General features: G+C 42.2%; 1 protein-coding gene across 1 annotated transcript in view; it reads right to left on the reverse strand.

Moving 5' to 3' along the window:
• The window catches only part of LAMA3 (laminin subunit alpha 3), a 254,054-nt gene that overhangs the window by 100,803 nt on the left and 133,578 nt on the right, over nucleotides 1-19,673 (reverse strand). Inside the window, exons 24-31 of the mRNA XM_040632383.1 lie at nucleotides 11,614-11,774; nucleotides 8,597-8,705; nucleotides 6,832-6,929; nucleotides 5,782-5,926; nucleotides 3,651-3,783; nucleotides 3,428-3,567; nucleotides 1,797-1,912; nucleotides 395-612 (exon numbers count right to left, since the gene is read on the reverse strand). Of these exons, the coding sequence (XP_040488317.1) occupies nucleotides 395-612; nucleotides 1,797-1,912; nucleotides 3,428-3,567; nucleotides 3,651-3,783; nucleotides 5,782-5,926; nucleotides 6,832-6,929; nucleotides 8,597-8,705; nucleotides 11,614-11,774 (1,120 nt within the window). The remainder of the gene's footprint in view (nucleotides 1-394; nucleotides 613-1,796; nucleotides 1,913-3,427; nucleotides 3,568-3,650; nucleotides 3,784-5,781; nucleotides 5,927-6,831; nucleotides 6,930-8,596; nucleotides 8,706-11,613; nucleotides 11,775-19,673) is intronic.

Here is a 19,673-nt window from a genome sequence, read left to right on the forward strand (position 1 = left end):
TCCTCCTAGTTCAGTTGAGTTTAGTTAGGCTGCAAAGATTGAAGGGGCTTCCACGAGGAAGAGGGATGGAGCTGTCCAATAGTTTCATGCTTAAGGCTCTTTAAACTCATCTGTTTTGCCAAGTGCATGGGTCACATAGCACAAGAAACACAAATGTTTATCTTCTAGAACCAACCTATTCAGACTGTGGTCCATGGACCACTGGCATGGGCATTATCTGAGTGATTAAAAGAAATGCAGACTCTTGGGCCCCAGCACAGGCCTCCTGAATCAGAATCTGCATTTTCACAAGATCCCCAGGTGAGTCTCCAGCACAGTGAGATCCAAGAAGGCCCGCCCTAGGTGAGTGGCACCCACCTGGGACCAGAGATAGCCCTGGACGCCCCGAACATGCACTTACGCTTGCAGTGTGGGAATCCGTAGTAGCCCGTTCGACAGCGGGTACACTGCCGCCCAATGACACTGGGCCGGCACGGGCACTGCCCGCCATCTGCGCTGCAGTGACGGCCAATGGCCCCGGTGGGGTGGCACTCACAGGGCAGTGCTCCCTTGTGGTAAAGGGCCACCAGGGACCTGGCAGAGTTCTTACAGAATCCAGAGGCCGTCTGGGGACTGTGAAGACAAAAATAATTCATGGCATTATCCCGGGAGGCGTGCCCCACAGTAAAAGTCCCAATCTTCTCCTTCCCATTTGCTCCACCAACTGGTGTTTTGGGGGAGGGACTCTGGCTGTGGAGTCTGGCAAGAAATGAGGGAATACACCACCCCTGGATTCACAGCCAGTGACAGCCAGCTTTCCTTCCACCCATCCACTCCAGAACACATGCCAGGACTGGTGGGTGGGAACTTTTGGGAGCTGAAATAAAAGGGTGAAAATTTACCTATAGGATGAATTCTATGGTATGTGAATTAATCTTAATAAACCAGTTACAAAAAAATCATACCTTGATGTATATGCACCAATAACAATAACAATGGGAGGGGGAGGTGGCAAAGTGCCTACTTCTATTGAATGTTGTGTGTTAGAAGTTTTGCCTTCATCTCACTGAACCTCACAATCATCCAACCAGTTAGGCCTAAGCCTCATTTCAGAGATAAGGCAACTGAGGCTTTTAGAAGTTAAGCAACACGTCCGAGGCCACAGAGCTACAGATTGGCCAAGCAGACATTCAAACCCCTAGCTGTCGGATTCAGAGCCTTTACTCTTAATATTTTCTATACAGGAGACTTCTGACCACCAGGGCCCCCTGGAGCTCCTGGGTCCCTCCAGAAACCTGCAAGGGGGCAGGTGGGTCTGCAGAAGAGAAGAGCAGGAGCCCAAACTCAAGGCTGTCCTAGGCTCTTGGAATTCAAGGATCCAGGGAGAGGGGACAGGGAGGTTCGCCTCTCTGTGACACTTCCCACACAATCAGATGGCAAAGGAGAGGGCGAATCCAGGCTGATGTGCTTCCCGGTGGAGGGCACCCCATGGTCTCTTTTAGGAATCTGAGTTGGACAACAGGATGCAGCAAAGAGGCCAAGAAACTCCTGAGCAGCCTGTGAATTCTAGCTCGGAGGGTGAACATCTGGCAGGATGGAAGTTGAGGACAATACTCTTGCCCAAATAGGCAGCACAAGGTCTGGTGCAGGATGGTGTGCGCAGAGGAAAAGCATCTCCCTCCCTGGACCCAGGACGCACTGCCACTCCCGTGGGCCCGAGGAGGAAGAAGACAGACCCGAGGGCCAGCCCCACCCTGGGCCTTGCTCTGAGCACAGATGTGGGAGAGCCTGAAGAAGCCCCTCAAAGTGATACTTACTCAATATAAAAACTGTTTCCTCCACAATTGGTGATAAACTCAAATGACTTGTCCACTGATTTTTTGTGAAGTATTTGGTAGTCGTAATTCTCCGCAGGCACCACTAGAACACGGACCTAAAGGAAACCTGTCAGCATGGCTTTGGATTTCCAACAGCAGGGCACACCTACAGCTCTTCATTATACTTTCTCTTCACTAAGATCAATATGCTTTATTGTGAAGCCCAACACCACATGAAACAGCGTTTATGAAAAAAGAATCACAAGAACTACCCGAAGCCAGTGTTAGAGGTTCAACCCACGTTCCTATGTAAGAAGTAGCATGTGCTGGGCAGACCCCTCGGACACCTGCTCAGAGAAGCAGCAGCCTCAAGTGCTCGGTGGGGACAGGACAGCTAAGGGGTCATCAGGGACCAGTTAGGAGGGCCAGGGCCCCATGTGATCTATGCCTGGGATGACCCTGGATCGCCGAAGGTCACATTTTGTATTTTTAAAGATGAACAAACTAAAATGGCAGGACCAATGGGGGAAACGCATACCATGGCTTGCCCTGAAGCTTACATCACGTCGGATACGCTGTTATGAATAACTGTAGCCCTGGTCTTTAAAAGCACTGCTCGGCTCTCTGTGCCTGTTTCAATCAGACTACTCCAGTAACAAATGCTATAGGAAATTTCAGATGTCTTTGTCAACTGGTCACCAACTTATAACTCACAGAGAGCCCACTGCTCGCATGCTATTCAGTCAGTAACCATTTGCCAAGCACCGTGTGCCGGGTGGTATCCTAGGCATAGGGGATACACAATGCATAAAGTCAGGCCCCGGTCCCCTAGGAAGATGGCCTCCTCAGAGAGAGAAGGAGGCATGAGCAAGAAACTAGAGGGTCACACAGCAGGGCCTGGACAATGCTACCTTGCTCCCTGGAAGGGATGAGTCCATCAACCAAGGTAACAAACAGGGTAGGGGATGCCTGGGGTTGTGCGGGTAATAGGCTTAAGTCTGAGGAACTCATGAGGTCCCCAGCTATGCAGATTCACAGTAGATGGTCCCACACTGGGCCTGGAGCTCAGAAAATATCAGAGATGAATTCAGAGATGTGATGTCATTCCCCCACAAGAGAGAACAGAATCAACGGGTACAGGTGATGTTATCCAAAGAGAAATGACAGAACAAGAGCTCTCAGTATCACACCCAAGGGAACGCCACCATATGTGGACAAAAGAAAAGATAAATCCCTGAAGGAGCACTACAGAAAGTGGGAACAAAATGAGAGAAAGCAGCAACGGAAGCCCAAAAAAGAAAGTTTCAAGAACAAAGGAAGATTAAATGCTTCAGAAAGAGACCAGTCAGGTGAAGAGTGAGGAGGGGCTGATGCAGAGTGAGACCCTTATCACCAGAGCTTCCCGCCAGGGAGTCTTTTCTTCCTATTCACTTACCCATTGTTCCAATTTCCCTTGACTTTAATTGTCACCTGCTTTTTTTTTTTTTTCAAAAGGTAGCTATAAAATTTAAACATTTTTCTATATGACTTCAATTCCTTAGAGGAATTATTGTCACAAGCCAAACAGGCACAGAGAATGGAGGACCAAGGAAAGCACATGAAGAGCAAGCTGAGGGAGAAGCAGACCGTACCAATACTAAGGACTTTCCTTCTGGAACCTTCACAGTCACAGCCACCTCTGGCTTTGAGATGTCAAACTCAACTTGATCTTCAGCAATGACTTGGTCCCGGCAGCCAAGCGTGTGGGGACAAAAAGAGGCACGGAAGACACCTGGAGGCAGAGCAAGAGAGGAGTGCCTGTCACAGTCCTGAAAGGCCCAGCCAGGCGTGTAGCCATAGCACCTGCTCCCTGACGCTCACCTGGCCACAGCCGCCCTCCGTCCACGAAGACCTGTGTGGGAAATGTTGGGTGTGCTGGTTGATAAAAATGGATGACAATGACATATCGGCCTAGGCGTGGTACGAGTCCTCGCAGGGTTACTTGGTTCTAGGTAGAAAAAATAAGATTAAAAAAAACAAACAAACTTGTCAAGTTGCAGAGCTATGAACATTTAGAGTTTAAAGACCAAAACTATCTAGGTATTTACCCAAGTGAAACGGAAACCTATCACACCAAACTTTCACTTGAATGTTTACAGCAGCACTATTTGTCATCAGAAATACACGAACCAAACCAAACCACCTGCAACGCAGAATGGATGAACCCACCGTGTGCTGCAGCCATACCTGATGTCAGATGGAGTGTCATTTGGTACAATTACTTCGGAAAACTCTCTGGCAGCTTTTACCAAAGTCAAACACATCACTGAGCAATTGCACTCTTAGGTACATACCCAACAGAAATGCATGTGTGCCATACGGCTGTGTGAGGATGTTCCCAGCATTCACATACCACTTGGAATAACCGAGTAAGAAAGAGGCAGACTCCATTTTGGATGTTTGACTGACAGGTGTCAAGCCCCTTCGCTCACCTTTAGTCTTTTGCCCCACACCTGCACAAGCCAATAAGAAGGCCCAGATGCACATCCTTGGCACAGGCAGGAAGTTCAAGCCACACTAATTCTAGCCCATGGGAAGGGAGTCCTCACCTTGTGCTCCTCTATCTTCCCCTCACCCCTGCTCAAACACAGTGAAAACCAGAGTCATGCCCCCACTTTTGTTCAAGCTAGACGGTGAGCCCTGCTCACAGAAAACCTCATTCTGTGAGATATGTCTTTTCAAACCCTCAAAAAAACAAGAAAAACAGCAACCATATAAGATTATCTTCATCTTTCAGATGAGAACCATGCCTTGAAGAAGGCAAGTAATTTAATAAATGTCATATTCTAATTTAAGAGCAAAACCAGGACTAGAACTCCCTTGTCATGATTTCAATTCCTCTCCCCCCTATGATTCTGGGTGGACTTCCCCATACAGGCTCTTATTAAATTTTCTCTCTCAGATCCTGTTAGTTTTCTAACTTGATGCAATGTGAATGGACATGAGCCATCTCTAGGATTAAAAGGATATCATATCATTAGGGTAAATAGTAAGTCCCGCAATTTCATAGTTTACAGTGAAAAAAATAGAGTCCCTTACTATATTCCATCCTCATGCTATAGATTATTAATCAATAAATGTTTATTGAGAATTTCCTGCCTGCAAAGCATTTTGCCGGTATAGTTGGGGATGCAAAAAATCTATTAGCCAGAGCATCTTCCGCAAGTACTTATATTCACCTTGGGAAGACAAATGATCATCTCAACAATGTTACATAGCAGTAGCCCATGAAAATATGATGTATCACAAAATGGCCATGAAAAACTGCCAAAAGATTGTGTAGATAGAGATACAAAAAGAAAAGAGAACTTCGGGACGGGGTGGTCATCGACAGGATTAGCCAGATGGCTCACATCCGGGATTCTCCACAGTTGAGAGTAAAGGTCCCCAAACTTCAGGGGCATCCACCTCCCAGGGGTGAGGGGAAGGTGGAGGAGCACAAGGTGAGGACTCCCTTCCCATGGGCTGGAATTAGTGTGGCTTGAACTTCCTGCCTGTGCCAAGGATGTGCATCTGGTCCTTCTTATTGGCTTGTGCATCCAAGCCCAAACCCCTCGGAGGGCTTATTAAAGCACAGACTCCTGGGCCCCACCTCCAGAGTTTCTGATTCAGTGGTTCTGGGGTGGGCTTGTAAAGATGCATTTCTTTTTTTTTTTTTTAAGATTTTATTTATTTATTTGACAGAGATAGCCAGCGAGAGAGGGAACACAAGCAGGGGGAGTGGGAGAGGAAGAAGCGGGCTCCCAGCGGAAAAGCCTGATGTGGGGCTCGATCCCAGAACGCTGGGATTACACTCTGAGCCGAAGGTAGACGCTTAACGACTGCGCCACCCAGGCGCCCCTAAAGATGCATTTCTAACAAGTTCCCAGGTGATGCAGATGCTTCTGGTAAGGGCCATGCTTTGACAACTATGATCTAGAAACAACACACTTGAGGGGAGTCCCACCTGTGGCGCCTTCAAGGTGACTCCAGTAACAACTTCGGCAGAAGGCAAAGGATCCTGGGGCAGGAAAGGGGAAGACTCACCACGTGGGACTTCCAAAATTAATGCTGTTGGAGGGGTTTCAGGGACCAGGGAGACACAAGAGGCCCTGAAAAAAAAGAATATTAAAAAACAACCAAAAATGGAAGAACCATCCATTGGTGAAGATAGCGACTGTGAGCATAACACTATGTGACATCAAAAGGATCTAGTCCAGAGAGAACCACAGGATTGTGGAGGGATCTTTGGACAAAGACACTCGGTGTAGTCAGTTGGCTAAGTGATTCCAGCAAGCCTGCTCGATACAATGAGCTAAAACAGAAAGAAAATCTTAATTTTGAAAAATAGTAACCAGACAGAAACTGATAGAAACTTTTTCCCTTCTAGAACTAAAATTCATGTTAAATGGGGTCAGTGCAATGAAACATCATTGTTCACCTCTAAACATAAATGTCGACGTTAAATCATATAAAAACACAGAACACAAACGCTCATCATTTCTTTTAGGCACAGCCCGACTTCACTGTCTTGGTGGCTTCTATAGTCCTAACCATATGCCTAAGATTTCATGACTGTGTCTATAAATTATTTTTGAAGCTACAACAAAATAACCATCCTGAAACCCCGATAATCACTGGTTAGCTAATCCTCATAACACAGCGGTGAGATGGGTCATTATTTTCACAGTTTTTTAAATGAGGAGCCTCAGACACAGAGATTAAAGGATTGGAATAAAGAGAGTCTTCGCGAGGGCTCAGAACACTCCGTAACTGCCCTTGAGGGCAAAGCTTAACCATTCCCCCCATTTGCTACTGTGTCAGCTTCCTGATATTATGGAATCCTGGAAAGACTGCAAGGGGAAATGATTTAGCTGATTTTTTTTTTTAACCCATCATCAGCCTTTAGTACCTTGGCCTATGATCCCTTCTGAAGTTAAGCATAAAGACACAGCCTTACAAGCATTATAGTACCTCTCAGAGCACAAATAAGGGAGAAAGGAAGGAAATCCATTACCTTTGATTAATATAACCCCCGTAACTGGCGATGCATTTGACTTGAGGTTTCAGATATTCAGTTGAGAATTCTTCGATGGGTATGATACAAATTTGATGCTGTTGAGCAAATACAATGCAAAAAGGTAACATCACAGTTATCGGCAAAGCCAGTGGTATGGTCAAACATACTCTTAAAAAAGCTGGTAAGTAAAGACATTATAATTGTTATTTTAAAGTGGAAAAAACTGCAGAATGGCACTCCCTGTGGCATCATTATGTGCAATGAACCCTTTTTACTGTTTTACAGGATCACTGCCTGAATGTTCTTAGAATAGTCACATGCATAAATAAAATTATGAAGTTCAAAAACAACTCTTCGTCAGTGACTTTTCCTGTTTTCTCTCCTTCCCTGAGCTGATGCTGGCTCTTCAGACCCCTGGGCAAGGAGAGGGGGGATGTGGTCGGCAGCTGGGCAGCCTGTTTGGAGCCTGTCGTCTGTAGCTCCTGCTACAAATAATCTTTCTTAATAGAGGATGACCTGAATCTCAGGCACCTTTGGACTTCACTGAAGGAAGTGTCTCCAGATCTAGTTTCTGAGTCACATGAGAAACTCAGTATTAACTTCTCAGTACATTTTATTTTAATCAAAACCGTATTACCAGCTTGATCACAAACCTATTGAGTAACAACAAAACTTTTTATTGAACACCTACTATATGCCAGGCACCGAGACTAAAGGATCCTCCAAGACCAGGATGGAGCTTACATTCTAGTTAGACATCTGAATGACATTAGACTGTTTCAAAAAGGGCAAACTTATGCTTAAAAGATGAAGACTCCACCCTGTTAAAATTCCCAAAGATGAAGAGGTTAGATTCGCTCGGATTGTTATATTTAAAAAGAGAGTCACAATTTTAAAAAGAAAGTCTGAAGCTATTATATAATTTATGTAATAACTTTTAAAAACTCAATTCCAGATAATTCCTAAAAGAAGGCTCACAGTGTTTACTACTGTCAAGCACGAATATTTAAAACACATTAGAACAAGCTGGCCTAGCATTTCCAGAGTGTGATACATGCTTAATATTCACAGTTGACAGGAAGTTGCTTCGTACTCAGATAATCTTCTGTTCTCTGAGACATTTATTATAAATCTGGCCTCCCTTTCCTAGGCCAGTCCCACTGCCTGTTTATCATAATTCTCAATATTTAAGTTGTGCTATTAAAAGGGAGGCATTAGGGTATTTAATCCGACAAACTTGGTATTTTTAACTCTTAATTGTATATATTTAACTAACCAAATAATATACTTTTTGAGATAGAGTAACAATAGTCTGGAAAAGAAATACCAGCTGACTGCAACCTTGAAAATTCTGAAGGAATTTGCCAAGAAGCTAACAGACATTATAAAATAGTAAAATGGGCAAGAAAATAAACAGTAACTAATGGCATTTCTATACACCAGCATAAAAATAAACTAGGAACTATAATGACAGAAGATATTTCATTTATAATAGTAACAACGATCAACTTAATGAAACAGTTGTGTGAGATGTGCTCAAACTTGATACGCAAACTTTACCGGGTGCGATAAAAAAAGGCTCAAACAAGCGAAGGGTAAGACAGAGTTCTAGATGGGAAGAAAACACATCATTACACTGGCAATTCTGTGCAGGTTCGTTTTATAGATGGAATATAAACCCAGCCGAAATTTTTATAAGTTTTAAAATAGAGAGATATCACCAAACGGCTTCTAAAATTCAAAGAGCAAAACAGAAGCGTACCAGAAGGAATCGGGCGCTATGCGCCTTGAGCCGAATGCCTGCATCTGCTAACAGCTCGTACACAGCGAGGCGACTCCGGCCATCAGTCACAACACTCCGGCACAGGACGCTGCGGGAGGAAAGAGTGTTCTTAGCCTGACTCCTCTGGTCTCCCTAACTTCATGCCTCCCCGCGGGATAGCTGATTGCTCTTCTGTTTCTCCTGTTTATAACTAGGTCACTGACCGTGAATTTCTGGCACAATGAGTTTAAGACGGATGCAGTCCACAATCAATACAAGAAAAAGAACCTTCTGATTGCGGCACATCTCAGGGCTAACGGCCTTGTTCACTTTTTCCACCCGGCTCTATGCAATACTTGGTCTAGTCATTGGGAGAAAAAGCCTCAGGGTCAATCATGTCTGATCTCCAAGATACAACCTTCTTAGAAATTTACCAATATTCTTGGTACCATCAGTGACTAAAGTTGCCTATTGGCCTCACAAAGATCAGTGATATCCCACACCACGTCAGCACTGGGCCTGGCCTTACTCCAGTCATGAGTAACCAGAGTTTGCCACTGGAAGCTCAGTCTGCTCCCCGTTGTACCAGCCGCGCTCCTTCCTTCCACTCCATCAGGTGAAATACGGAGTTCAGGAACATTTAAAAGGTCATGGTTTGGAACCAAAGAATACACTCTAATGGTAAAACCCATTAAGGAAGTATTTTTGGAGGAATGTTTCTGATTTCATATCCTGTAGCAACTTTTCTGTCTGTAAATACAATCTGGAAACTAGTTTGGAAACAAACTAAAAGAAATGACCATCTCTGGGAAATATTTGAAATAATTTATGCAATGACTTTTTGGTAAGGATTAAAATGAGATGGCGTATAAAGTGCCACAGTTACAAACTCAAAGAACAGCTGTTTTCTTTTCCCTTTTGAACACGTGTATGCGTGTGTGTGTGTGTGTGTGTGTGTGTGTGTGTGTGTGTATGAAATTAAAATGCATTCCTTTTGGTTCAGGCATAATCCTGGGAGTAAATATATGAGGTGACTCACTTATATTTAGTTTTATCCATATCCTTTTAAAATTCTTACTAAAAATAGACTAATGATAATAACTGGATTGATTTAATCATAAGTGAACCTCTCATACAGAAGGGCGATCAGATTTATCACAACACTGTTTGGAAAAGTGGTATTTTAATTAGCACCACTACTTTTCTGTTGGGATATTTTTTAAAATAACACCATTAGAACTCACTCGAGAAATGCTGGGAAAGGTTCAACCCTCAGCAGGAGAAGCTGCAATGTTGTAAGGGCCTGTCATTTGTAATAGACTTTTATGGGTCAAATATTTTCCCAATTGCACCATGTTTCTGGACTCCAGTACTTAAAGCCTGTTCATTTTTACTTGTCCACATGAGAGACAAATATTTTAGACTAGTGAAACCTTACCACGGGACGTTCCTAGAAATGGTTAAATACAATAAAAGGGGGTCCTAGTCTAATACAACACTATCTTGGAATTCTGATGTCCCTGATAAAGAAGAACTTGGTGCTGTCATGTCCAGAGCCAAAGTGGTCTACAGACTACCGCACGGTTGTCTGCCCCAAATGCCATTCAGAAAGACGTCATGAAACCAGGCTCGTGGCTTATGGAATCCTGGAAGGGTGCCCTTTCTTTATTAGCTTTGAAACCACCCCTCTGCTTGGCCTAGATGTTCTCATCTCTTCTGAGATGGGTCAGAGAGTCATCAGGGACACCAGGAGTGTTTCCTCCCGGGCCCTTAGCCATCACCACTTGTATCCTGTGGAGCAGGAATCAAGCGAAGTAATCTGGACGGTGGAAGGTGGAAGGAGTCAGAGGGCTGAACCAGAGGGTGGCCAGGGTCTGGAGAAGCCCTGTCCCAGCCCTGTGGCCAACAGTCTCCAGGACTCGGGTGGTGAGGTGACCCACCCGCCTGGGAGTGTACATTCCAGTGGTTGCTGATGTCATCCACAGATGAAACTACCATTTTCAGGTAATGACAGAACATTCTGGGGAATTTTTTTTTTGCCCCATCTGGTGCTCCTATTAAAACTCCAAATGCAAGTATAGTCTTTGTTTGTTTTTGTCATCACCCCAGAAAAAAGGGCTGATTAGATTTTTTTAAAGATTCTTAAAAGAAGTCCTCACAATTTCCTTTTAGGGTCGCTGAGAGCATGATGTTAATTCAGTAACCATTTCATTAAGTCTCATAAAAGTTTCCATTCTGAGCTCCAAAAAGTAACACTTTTCATAAGTTCTTTTATTCATAAAACAGGGAAAATATCCAACTACTTCAGGTCATTTGGAGTTTGACAAAAAGCCATAGGTAAGTCGTGGAAACAAAATGTTTAAGGCCTTGGCCAAGAACTGTGTGGGTTCACCACAGTTCTCCACCTGCTGTCTGAAAAGACGGACTCCCAGTGCCATTTATTATACAATTAATTTCGTGTTGAAAACACCCCTTGCACTGATTCTTTAATTCAAACATATTCTGGACATTTGCATAGATCTTGAAACAGTATGCAAAGAAAACAATGTTTAATAAATCTTTGTCAAAGTTCTTGGAAGACAGTAACTGAATCAGGGTGAATTTTTAAATCTTTGGTTAATTATTTTTCATCTCAAACATTAATTATTCCAGTCTCAGAAGGGCGTGTTGTGAAGGCAGTTTTGGCAGAGTCTTTTCTCTTTTTCCATGTGCCCATGGGCTCTGCCCAGCATTTGAGGTGTGAGCACGGAGTTCCCTGCACTACCCAGGGTTGTGGTTGCTTCATGGGAATCTGAGCCAAAGTGGTGAGTGGAACACACAGCTTTTCAAGAAAATGCAACAGAGAAGCCTCCCAATACTACACTGGGGGGAACACCAGAAAGCACAGTTTCCTGCTTGTTTTCAAGATCAGCCTCAAAAAGGAAACAACTTCCCAATCCAGATAAAAGCCAAAGTTCCCAAGGCTGACCTCTTGATCATTCCAGAACAAAGGAATCCCCTAGGACAGGACTGGTTACCTGTACTTGCAGCTGTAGATGTTCACCTGGCCTTCCAGGACAGACCCAGGGCTCTCCATGTGCACATCAACCACAGACAGCTGGTCTACTTCCGTGGCATACTCTACCACGACCACGTAGTTGCCCACCTGGGGGACCCGCAGCCGCAGATGCAGCTCCACCTGTCAGAGAGCCCGAGCACATGGACGTGAAATGTACTGGATGCAGTTACATGGGCAACAGTGAAACCAGGGCTGAGCAGACACCTGGAAATAGTTTTCTATGTCATCATAGTAAGAAACATAGTCCTCTAAGTAGGAATGCCAGAAAAAAATACAGGATGCACCATTAAATTTGAAATGCAGATAAACAACACACATAACTACTGTTTACCTGCAATTTAAATTTAACGGAACATTCATAGTTTTATTTTCTAAATCTGGCAACCCTACTTCAAGGGGCTTCTACTCCTTTCACCCATATATTTGCCTTGTTTCTCAAGGCAAAAGACACTCTAAAACTTGAGTAAAAAGGAATCTCCAATGGGTGATAAGAAGAATAGAAGTATGCCTTGAGGCTCTTTTGCTGTTCTTCAATTTAAAAAATGAGCTTAAAATTTTGTGGATGCAGATAATGGGAAGTGATACATGCACCCCATTCCTGGCACAATAACTAATGATAGTTTGGTTTCATACTTCCAAACCATTGTCCGTGTCTGAAAATGCACACGTATGTACCTCTTTTTTAAGAAAAACTGCTCATAGTAGGCAATCATGGATGCTTTTGTACCATCACGGCAGAACTGAGCAGCTCTCACAGTGTCCATACGACTCTCAAAGCCAAAAATATTTACTATCTGGTCTTTTATTCCCCCCCCCCAAAAAAACCCGCCCACATCTGGTTAGGAGCTTGGAGTCTGGAATCATACTGCCTCTAGCTGTGTGACTTTGAGCAAGTTACTAAATGTCTATATGCCTCAGTATTCTCCAGTGTACAAATGAAGATAACAATAATATCCACTTCTTAAAATTATTATGAGGATTAAATGAATTAATATATGAAGAACTCTTAGAAATGTGTTTGGCGGGGCGCCTGGGTGGCTCAGTCGTTGAGCGTCTGCCTTCGGCTCAGGGCGTGATCCCGGCGTTCTGGGATCGAGACCCGCATCAGGCTCCTCCGCTGGGAGCCTGCTTCTTCCTCTCCCACTCCCCCTGCTTGTGTTCCCTCTCTCGCTGGCTATCTCTATCTCTGTCTAATAAATAATTAAAATCTTAAAAAGAAATGTGTTTGGCATGTCACAAACACTACATAAACACTGATGATTATAATTGTGATTATAATCTTTTGCCATGACTTGCTTTTTTTACTTAACAATATTTTCTCTGTTTATCACAGTACATGCAGATAAGCTTCATTTTCCCAATGGTTTCCTACCATTCCATAAAGTATGAGCATAAAATGATTTATTTAACTAATCCCCAATTGATGGACACTTAGGTTGTCTCTAATTTTCCCTATAACATATAAAGCTATATGATGATCCATCTATATATGCATCTATATATAGAGATGGATGCATATCCTCAGGCTAGTATTTCTGTAAGACTCCTAGAAGTAGAATTGCTGGGTCAAAGTATACATGCAGTCCGATGTTCACAGCAGCAATGTCCACAAAGACCAAACTGCGGAAGGAGCCAAGATGCCCTTCAATAGACAAATGGATAAAGAAGATGTGGTTCATACATACAATGGAATATTACTCAGCCATCAGAAAGGATGAATACCCACCATTTGCATCAGGATGGATGGAACTAAAGGGGATTATGCTATGTGAAATAAGTCAAGCAGAGAAAGCCAATGGTTTCACTCATATGTGGAACATAAGGAATAGCACAGAGGACCATAGGGGAAGGGAGGGAAAACTGAAGGGGGAGAAATCAGAGAGGGAGATGAACCGTGAGAGACTATGGACTCCAGGAAACAAACTGAGGGTTTCAGAGGGCAGGGGGGTGGGGGAAGAGGGTAGCTGGGTGATGGGTATTAGGGAGGGCATGTGTTGTGATGAGCACTGGGTATTACATGCAACTAATGAATCACTGAACACTGCATCAAAACTAATGATGTACTATATAGTGGCTACCTGAACATAATAATAAAAAAAACCCAAAGTATTTGTGCATATTGAATGTCTGAGCCAATATTAGAACTACATTCTGTAGCAGTTTAACCCCTTCATTCTGTAAGCTCAGGCCCAGCCAAACTTTACCACACTAATTAAAATCCTCCTGCCCCTTGCCTTCAGGAAATTCACATTTACTGTTCTCTCTGCACAGCCCTGAGCCACACAACTAATATTTTCCACAGTGATTTTTCTATCACTTATATAATAGAAAGACTTCCCTCAGGGGGGAAAAAAAAGTGGATTATCCACACCACTTTTCCACTCTGTTACAGAGTGAAATATGGGTCCATGTGCAGAGGTTATTACCAGCATTTCTCCCCTGGGCATCTCCAACAAGGGTCTGTCTGTCTTCACCCACCATAAAACACACACAGGCCAATGATGTATTCACTTCTCTCCCAGAAGTTATTACTGGCTGCCAGTTTTATCACAGTACTCTATTATAAATTTCTATTGTTCTTTCCACTCTGAGTCCTATAGACTGATTTTTTGGAAGACTTGTAGGAAGGCTTCGGCATACATCTGTTGGTAAAAGTAGGTTTGGAGAAACTCAGATAAAAGACAAATGATGGCAAATAGAAATTTTACTATTTGCTGTTTGTTATCAGTTATTTATCTTAGTAAAAGGGAACTTTAACAGAACCAGTGTCAAACTGGAAGGATCCTTCTGGTTTTATGGCACAGAACTGCCCTCACCTAGTTATGAGTGTTTCAAGATTAAGACATTAAAGGTGGGCATATCAAATCTCATATCTGATGCTTACACAAAACTAAGAGGGATGATTAACATATCTGATGTCAAAATGAGTCTTCAAAATGATTTAGTCAACATATACTTATTAAACACCTCCTCTATGCCAGCTCGCCTGATGGGCATACAATGGGAAACAAGACAGATCTGGTCTTTATCCTCAGACAGACTTTAATCAAATACTTAGATAATAAGACCTACACAATGTGAAATTATATTTAGGACAAGTGTTCTGACTAGGTGCTCAGGGGGCTACCTGAGCTGGTCAGGAAGACTAGGGAAGGGGGGAGACTTCCTGAAGAAGCAACAACTTAGCTGAGTGCTGGAGGAAAAGGAACAGATAGACAGGCCCAACAGGAGGGAGGAGCATTCAGGCAGAGGAAACACCCTGCAGTAGGAGGTTGACCTATGACATACAGTGCTGTGGGGTAGCAGAGATGTAAGTCTGAGAGACTGAAGGCAGGCCACAGTGGCGATGAACAGAGAGCAAGAAAAGCTATGATAAAACTGGAAGGTAAGGGGGATAGCCTTAGAGACCATTAAAATCTTTTGTCTCTATTCTAAAAGCAATAAGATGTTATTGCAATTTTCCAACTGTGTATGGATGAGGATGGGGTGAGAGGGTCAGTGATGATTAGATATTTCTATCAACATGAGTATGCTGACAATCATATGGAGTCAAGATTGGGAGATGCAATGGGCAAGAGCCAGGGTGAATGAGCCAATTAGGAGGTTACTGCAGAGATCCTTATGAAAGATGATTGTATATGGGGCAAGAAAGATACATGGAGAGAAGTAGAGACGTAAGAAAACTTTGGGATGTAGACTCAGAGATGGGTTGTCTTTGGTGAGAGAGAGAATGGAAGAAGTCATGGATGACCTGAAGGATTCTGATTTATACAATTAGATGGATGGTGGTACCATTTATTTAGGTAGGGACACTAAAATGTAATTTGAGATCCCTCTGAGACACCTAAGAAGTAATGTCAGGAAGGAAGTTGGCTATGCTGTTCTACATCTAAAAGGACAGGTAGGACAAGACGTACCAATCTGGTAGTTACCTGTGTAGAGTTGGTATCTAACCCAACAGGCATGGAGGAGGCTGCTTAGGCAGAGAACATAAAGTAAAAAGACAAAGGCTAAGACTGACCCTGAACAAATTCTACCTTTAATGGCTAGACAGAGGTTGAGCTTGTAAATTATATTCTGAGAAAGCAGCCAGAGAGGTAGGAAGAGATCCAGAATACTCTTAAATTATGGAAAACAAGCTAAGAGAGCGTATTAACATGTAAGGGGTATTCAACAAGTATTGAAAGCTGCTGAGAAGCACAGATGAGGAATGAAAAATATCCACTGGATTTAGTGACAAGAACATCACTGGAAACCCTGGGAAAGAAAGAAAAGGTAAGTGGAAGGAAGGAAGAAAAGGGAATGGAAAGGAAGGGAAGGCAAGAGATGGGATGAAGGAATGAGGAAAGGAAGAAAGCACGCCAGCCAGACTGCTGTGGGTTGAAGTGTGAATGGAAGTGAAAGAATTAGAAACAGTGTATAATATAATAAAAAAATATTATTATATATATATAAAAAAGAAACAGTGTAGAATTGTCTAATTCTTTGCAGAAGTTTGGTTGTGAAGGAGGGAAGAATTATGGCTGAGAGACTATGGGAAGGGAAAGGAGGGTTTTAATTAAAAAGAGGATAGAAGTTAGCATTTTTAAAACATGCTGGGGACTTCCAGTTCAGATGGCACAGTGAGTTCCCATTTTCTGCACCCCTTCTCTCCAAGAGACAGCAACTACGGATAAAATGTTTTAAAAGGAAAACAAAAAGATATGCTTGAGATTAAAAGTGGTGGAACATAAGTAAAAGAAAAACTCAAAATGCACTGGGTCTGAAGTCAGGGGCCTGTTGTCCTCCAGGTCTGGAAGCACACTGTTTTGGTCGGCAGCTCAGCTCATGCGGAGTAAAGAAAACTAAAGTTGCCTCATGCTTTAGAAAACTAAAGAGGCTCATGTCAGATCCAGGCTCATTTTTTGAAGACAAAGATGAGAGTTCCCTCAAATCATGAAAAGCTGAAAAAGTTGCTGACAATCTGCCACTTGGGTTTCAGCATTACAAGAAGCTGTAGAATTTGGGAATCAAATATCAAAGATGCAGCCTCATAACCAAGAACTGAGTTAAGCCACCCACTGACTTGGCGTCTGAATCAGTGCTAACCTAGTATCACAGCAATAGAAGCAGCACATTGTCATGCTAGCCTCTGAGCTAATGGTAAGGAGGACTGGGAAGACGTTGCAAAACTGTGAGGCTGAAATGGGTATAAAGAAAAAGGGAGAGGATAAAAACCTTCCGTTCAAAATAAGCCAATAAGCCTGAAAAAAGATAAGCCTCCAAAACCCATAAAGAAATCTAATGTTAGAAACAGGCAACAATATTATTGATCAGAAGATGAGTTCAGTTCAGATGCAATGAATTTTAGGGGAGAGTCTGATAAAGACTTTAAAATGAATATCCTGATCCTTAATCTGAAATCTTCAAACTTGGAAAAGGAATTTTTTTTTTTGGATCTTGTTTGGTGGCAAAACCTAATCTCATCTAACCAATCATCACTTGGTGGCAAAATCTGACTTGAACTAAGTCTATGTAGGCAGTCTTCGTGTATTTCTCTTGGAGCGCCTATTCATGCTTTTCACTGGAGAAATATTAACATGTTTGGTTACAGGGTATTGGCCAGGACCCCCTGGAGATGATGTGTGTGTGTGTGTGTGTGTGTGTGTGTGTGTGTGTGTGTGCACAGAATCTTAAAAATTCAGAATTCTGAAACATACCTGCCTCCAAGGGCAGTAAGATACTCAAAAATATAAATGGAAGAGGAATCTCTTTAAAAAGTAAATAAAGTTATGAAACTGAATTGGCAGAAATAAACCAAGGAAAAGTAAATATAAGTAAGAGCCAATTAGAAATCTTTGAGATTAACAGTATAAATTAAACTGAATTAATAGGCTAGATAAAATACAGACTGGAGATAAAGAAACATTCATGTGTTCTAAGGAAGTCTTGAGGAATTTACCCACAAAGCAGCACAAAGAGCCAAAGATATACAAAAATATGAAAGAGCCATTTGGAGGCTCCAAGACTCACCCGGTCTAATTTCCAGAAAAGAAAAATGTAAGGAATGGAAGCAAAAATATACCTGAAGTGATAACATATGAGAATTTCCCAGGACGAAAGATGCGCACATTCATTCTGAATGTGCACCTGAGGACTACATAGATAAATAAAAATAAATCTACACCTAAACACACCATAATGAAACTTTAGAATGTCACAAATAAAAGTCCATCCTAGGATTTCTGGTTAAACGTAATGGATTAAACACTTGTATTTATTGATCTTCCCTCTCAGAACTCCACCAAAACTAGAGTCAGGTTTTTTTTTAAATCTTAAACCCACAAAGAAAAAGAGAGTGGGAAAGAGGAATAAAAACCCAACAGACCAGAGAAAGCAACAAAATTTTGGAAGCTGGAAAGCAGATGAATGTCAACTAATTAGACCAGAGAAAGCTGAAACCTAAGTGTCTGTGTGTGTGCAGGGCTGGGGTGAGGGTTGGAAGAAAAGATTGAAGAAATCTCCCAAAGCATAAACCAAGATCAAGAGATTGTAAATTTCAATTAAACATAAAGAAATAAATTATCAAAGAAATAACTCAAGAAAGTTTCCCAGAATGATGGATAGAAGTTTCCAGGCTAAAAGGCTGAGAACCCAGCACACTGGCTGAAACGTTACCTATATCAAGGCACATTGTTATGAAATTTCAGAACACAAGAAATAAAGAAATGACCTCAAAGCGTTAAGAAAGGAAAACCTGATTGCAATCAAAGCACTGGGAACCACAATGTAACTTCTCAAGAACAGGACTTAGAGCTAGAAGTCGATGAGGAAACATTATCAAATTCTGGGGAGAAACAATTTCTAATCTAAAATCCTACATCTAAGCAAAGTAAAAAATCAAGATTGAGAGTAGAATAAAGATAGTTTTAGACATGCAAGTTCTCAACAACAAAAAAGTAGTTCCTATGTGGCCTTCCCCAGGAAGCCTCTGGAGGATATAATCTACCAAAATGAGGAAGCTAAATAAATAGATAGATAATAGATAGATAGATAGATAGATAGATAGATAAAGGAAGTTCCAATAGTCAGAAAAAAGAAGATTCAAAACAACGAAGATAAAGAAGAGAATACCTAGGATGGTGGGTGTGGTGATGAAAAATCTCAGGAAATGGCTGTGCTTCAGGCTCAGAGACTATATTCCAGGGTGAAGAAGAGCCATGAAAGATTCCAGGAGCGATACCTCCAAGAAGAAATGGAGAAGAGAGAAAGGAAGAAAGGAAAGGAGAAGAGAGGGAGGGATGGTATGTGGTGTATTTGAATTAAGATGAAACTTACAATCTATCTGAAAGTCTGGGGAAAGGGTAAAAATAAAATTTCTAGACAACACAAGTTGGAGATTGGTTTACAATGGGTAAATAAGTCTGTGTCGTGTAAAAGAAGAGATCAGAATTACTAAATAATTTTAGACTTTGTTGGAAAATATACACTTAAGAACATATGTTAAAATATTAAGGGTAACCACTAAAATATCAGAAAACAATCTGTACCTATCAAACAAACAGAAAGATAGAGAAAACTGTCTCAGTCAAACAGAAGTAGGGGGCGCCTGGCTGGCTCAGGCAGTAGGGCACACTACTCTTGATCTCAGGGTCATGAGTTTGAGACCCATGTTGGGTCTAGAGCTTACTTAAAAAAAAAAAAAACAGAAGTAGGAAAATTATTTTTAAGAAGGTAAATTGAAATCTAGTTAACAGGTACAGCCGCTCTGGAAAACAGTGTGGAGTCTCCTCAAGAAGTTAAAAGCAGAGCTACTCTACAAACTGACAATTGCACTGCTAGATATTTATCCAAAGGATACAAACATAGTGATTCGAAGGGGGCACATGCGCCCCAATGTTTATAACAGCAATGTCCACAACAGCCTAAATATGGAAAGAGCCCAGATGTCCATCAATGGATGAATGGATAGAGATGTGGTGTGTGTGTGTGTGTGTATATATATATATATTACAAGAGCCCCTCATGGATTATTTATTT

This window comes from Ursus maritimus, unplaced genomic scaffold (assembly GCF_017311325.1).
Source record: "Ursus maritimus isolate PB19 unplaced genomic scaffold, ASM1731132v1 scaffold_18, whole genome shotgun sequence".
Taxonomy (NCBI): Eukaryota; Metazoa; Chordata; class Mammalia; order Carnivora; family Ursidae; genus Ursus; species Ursus maritimus.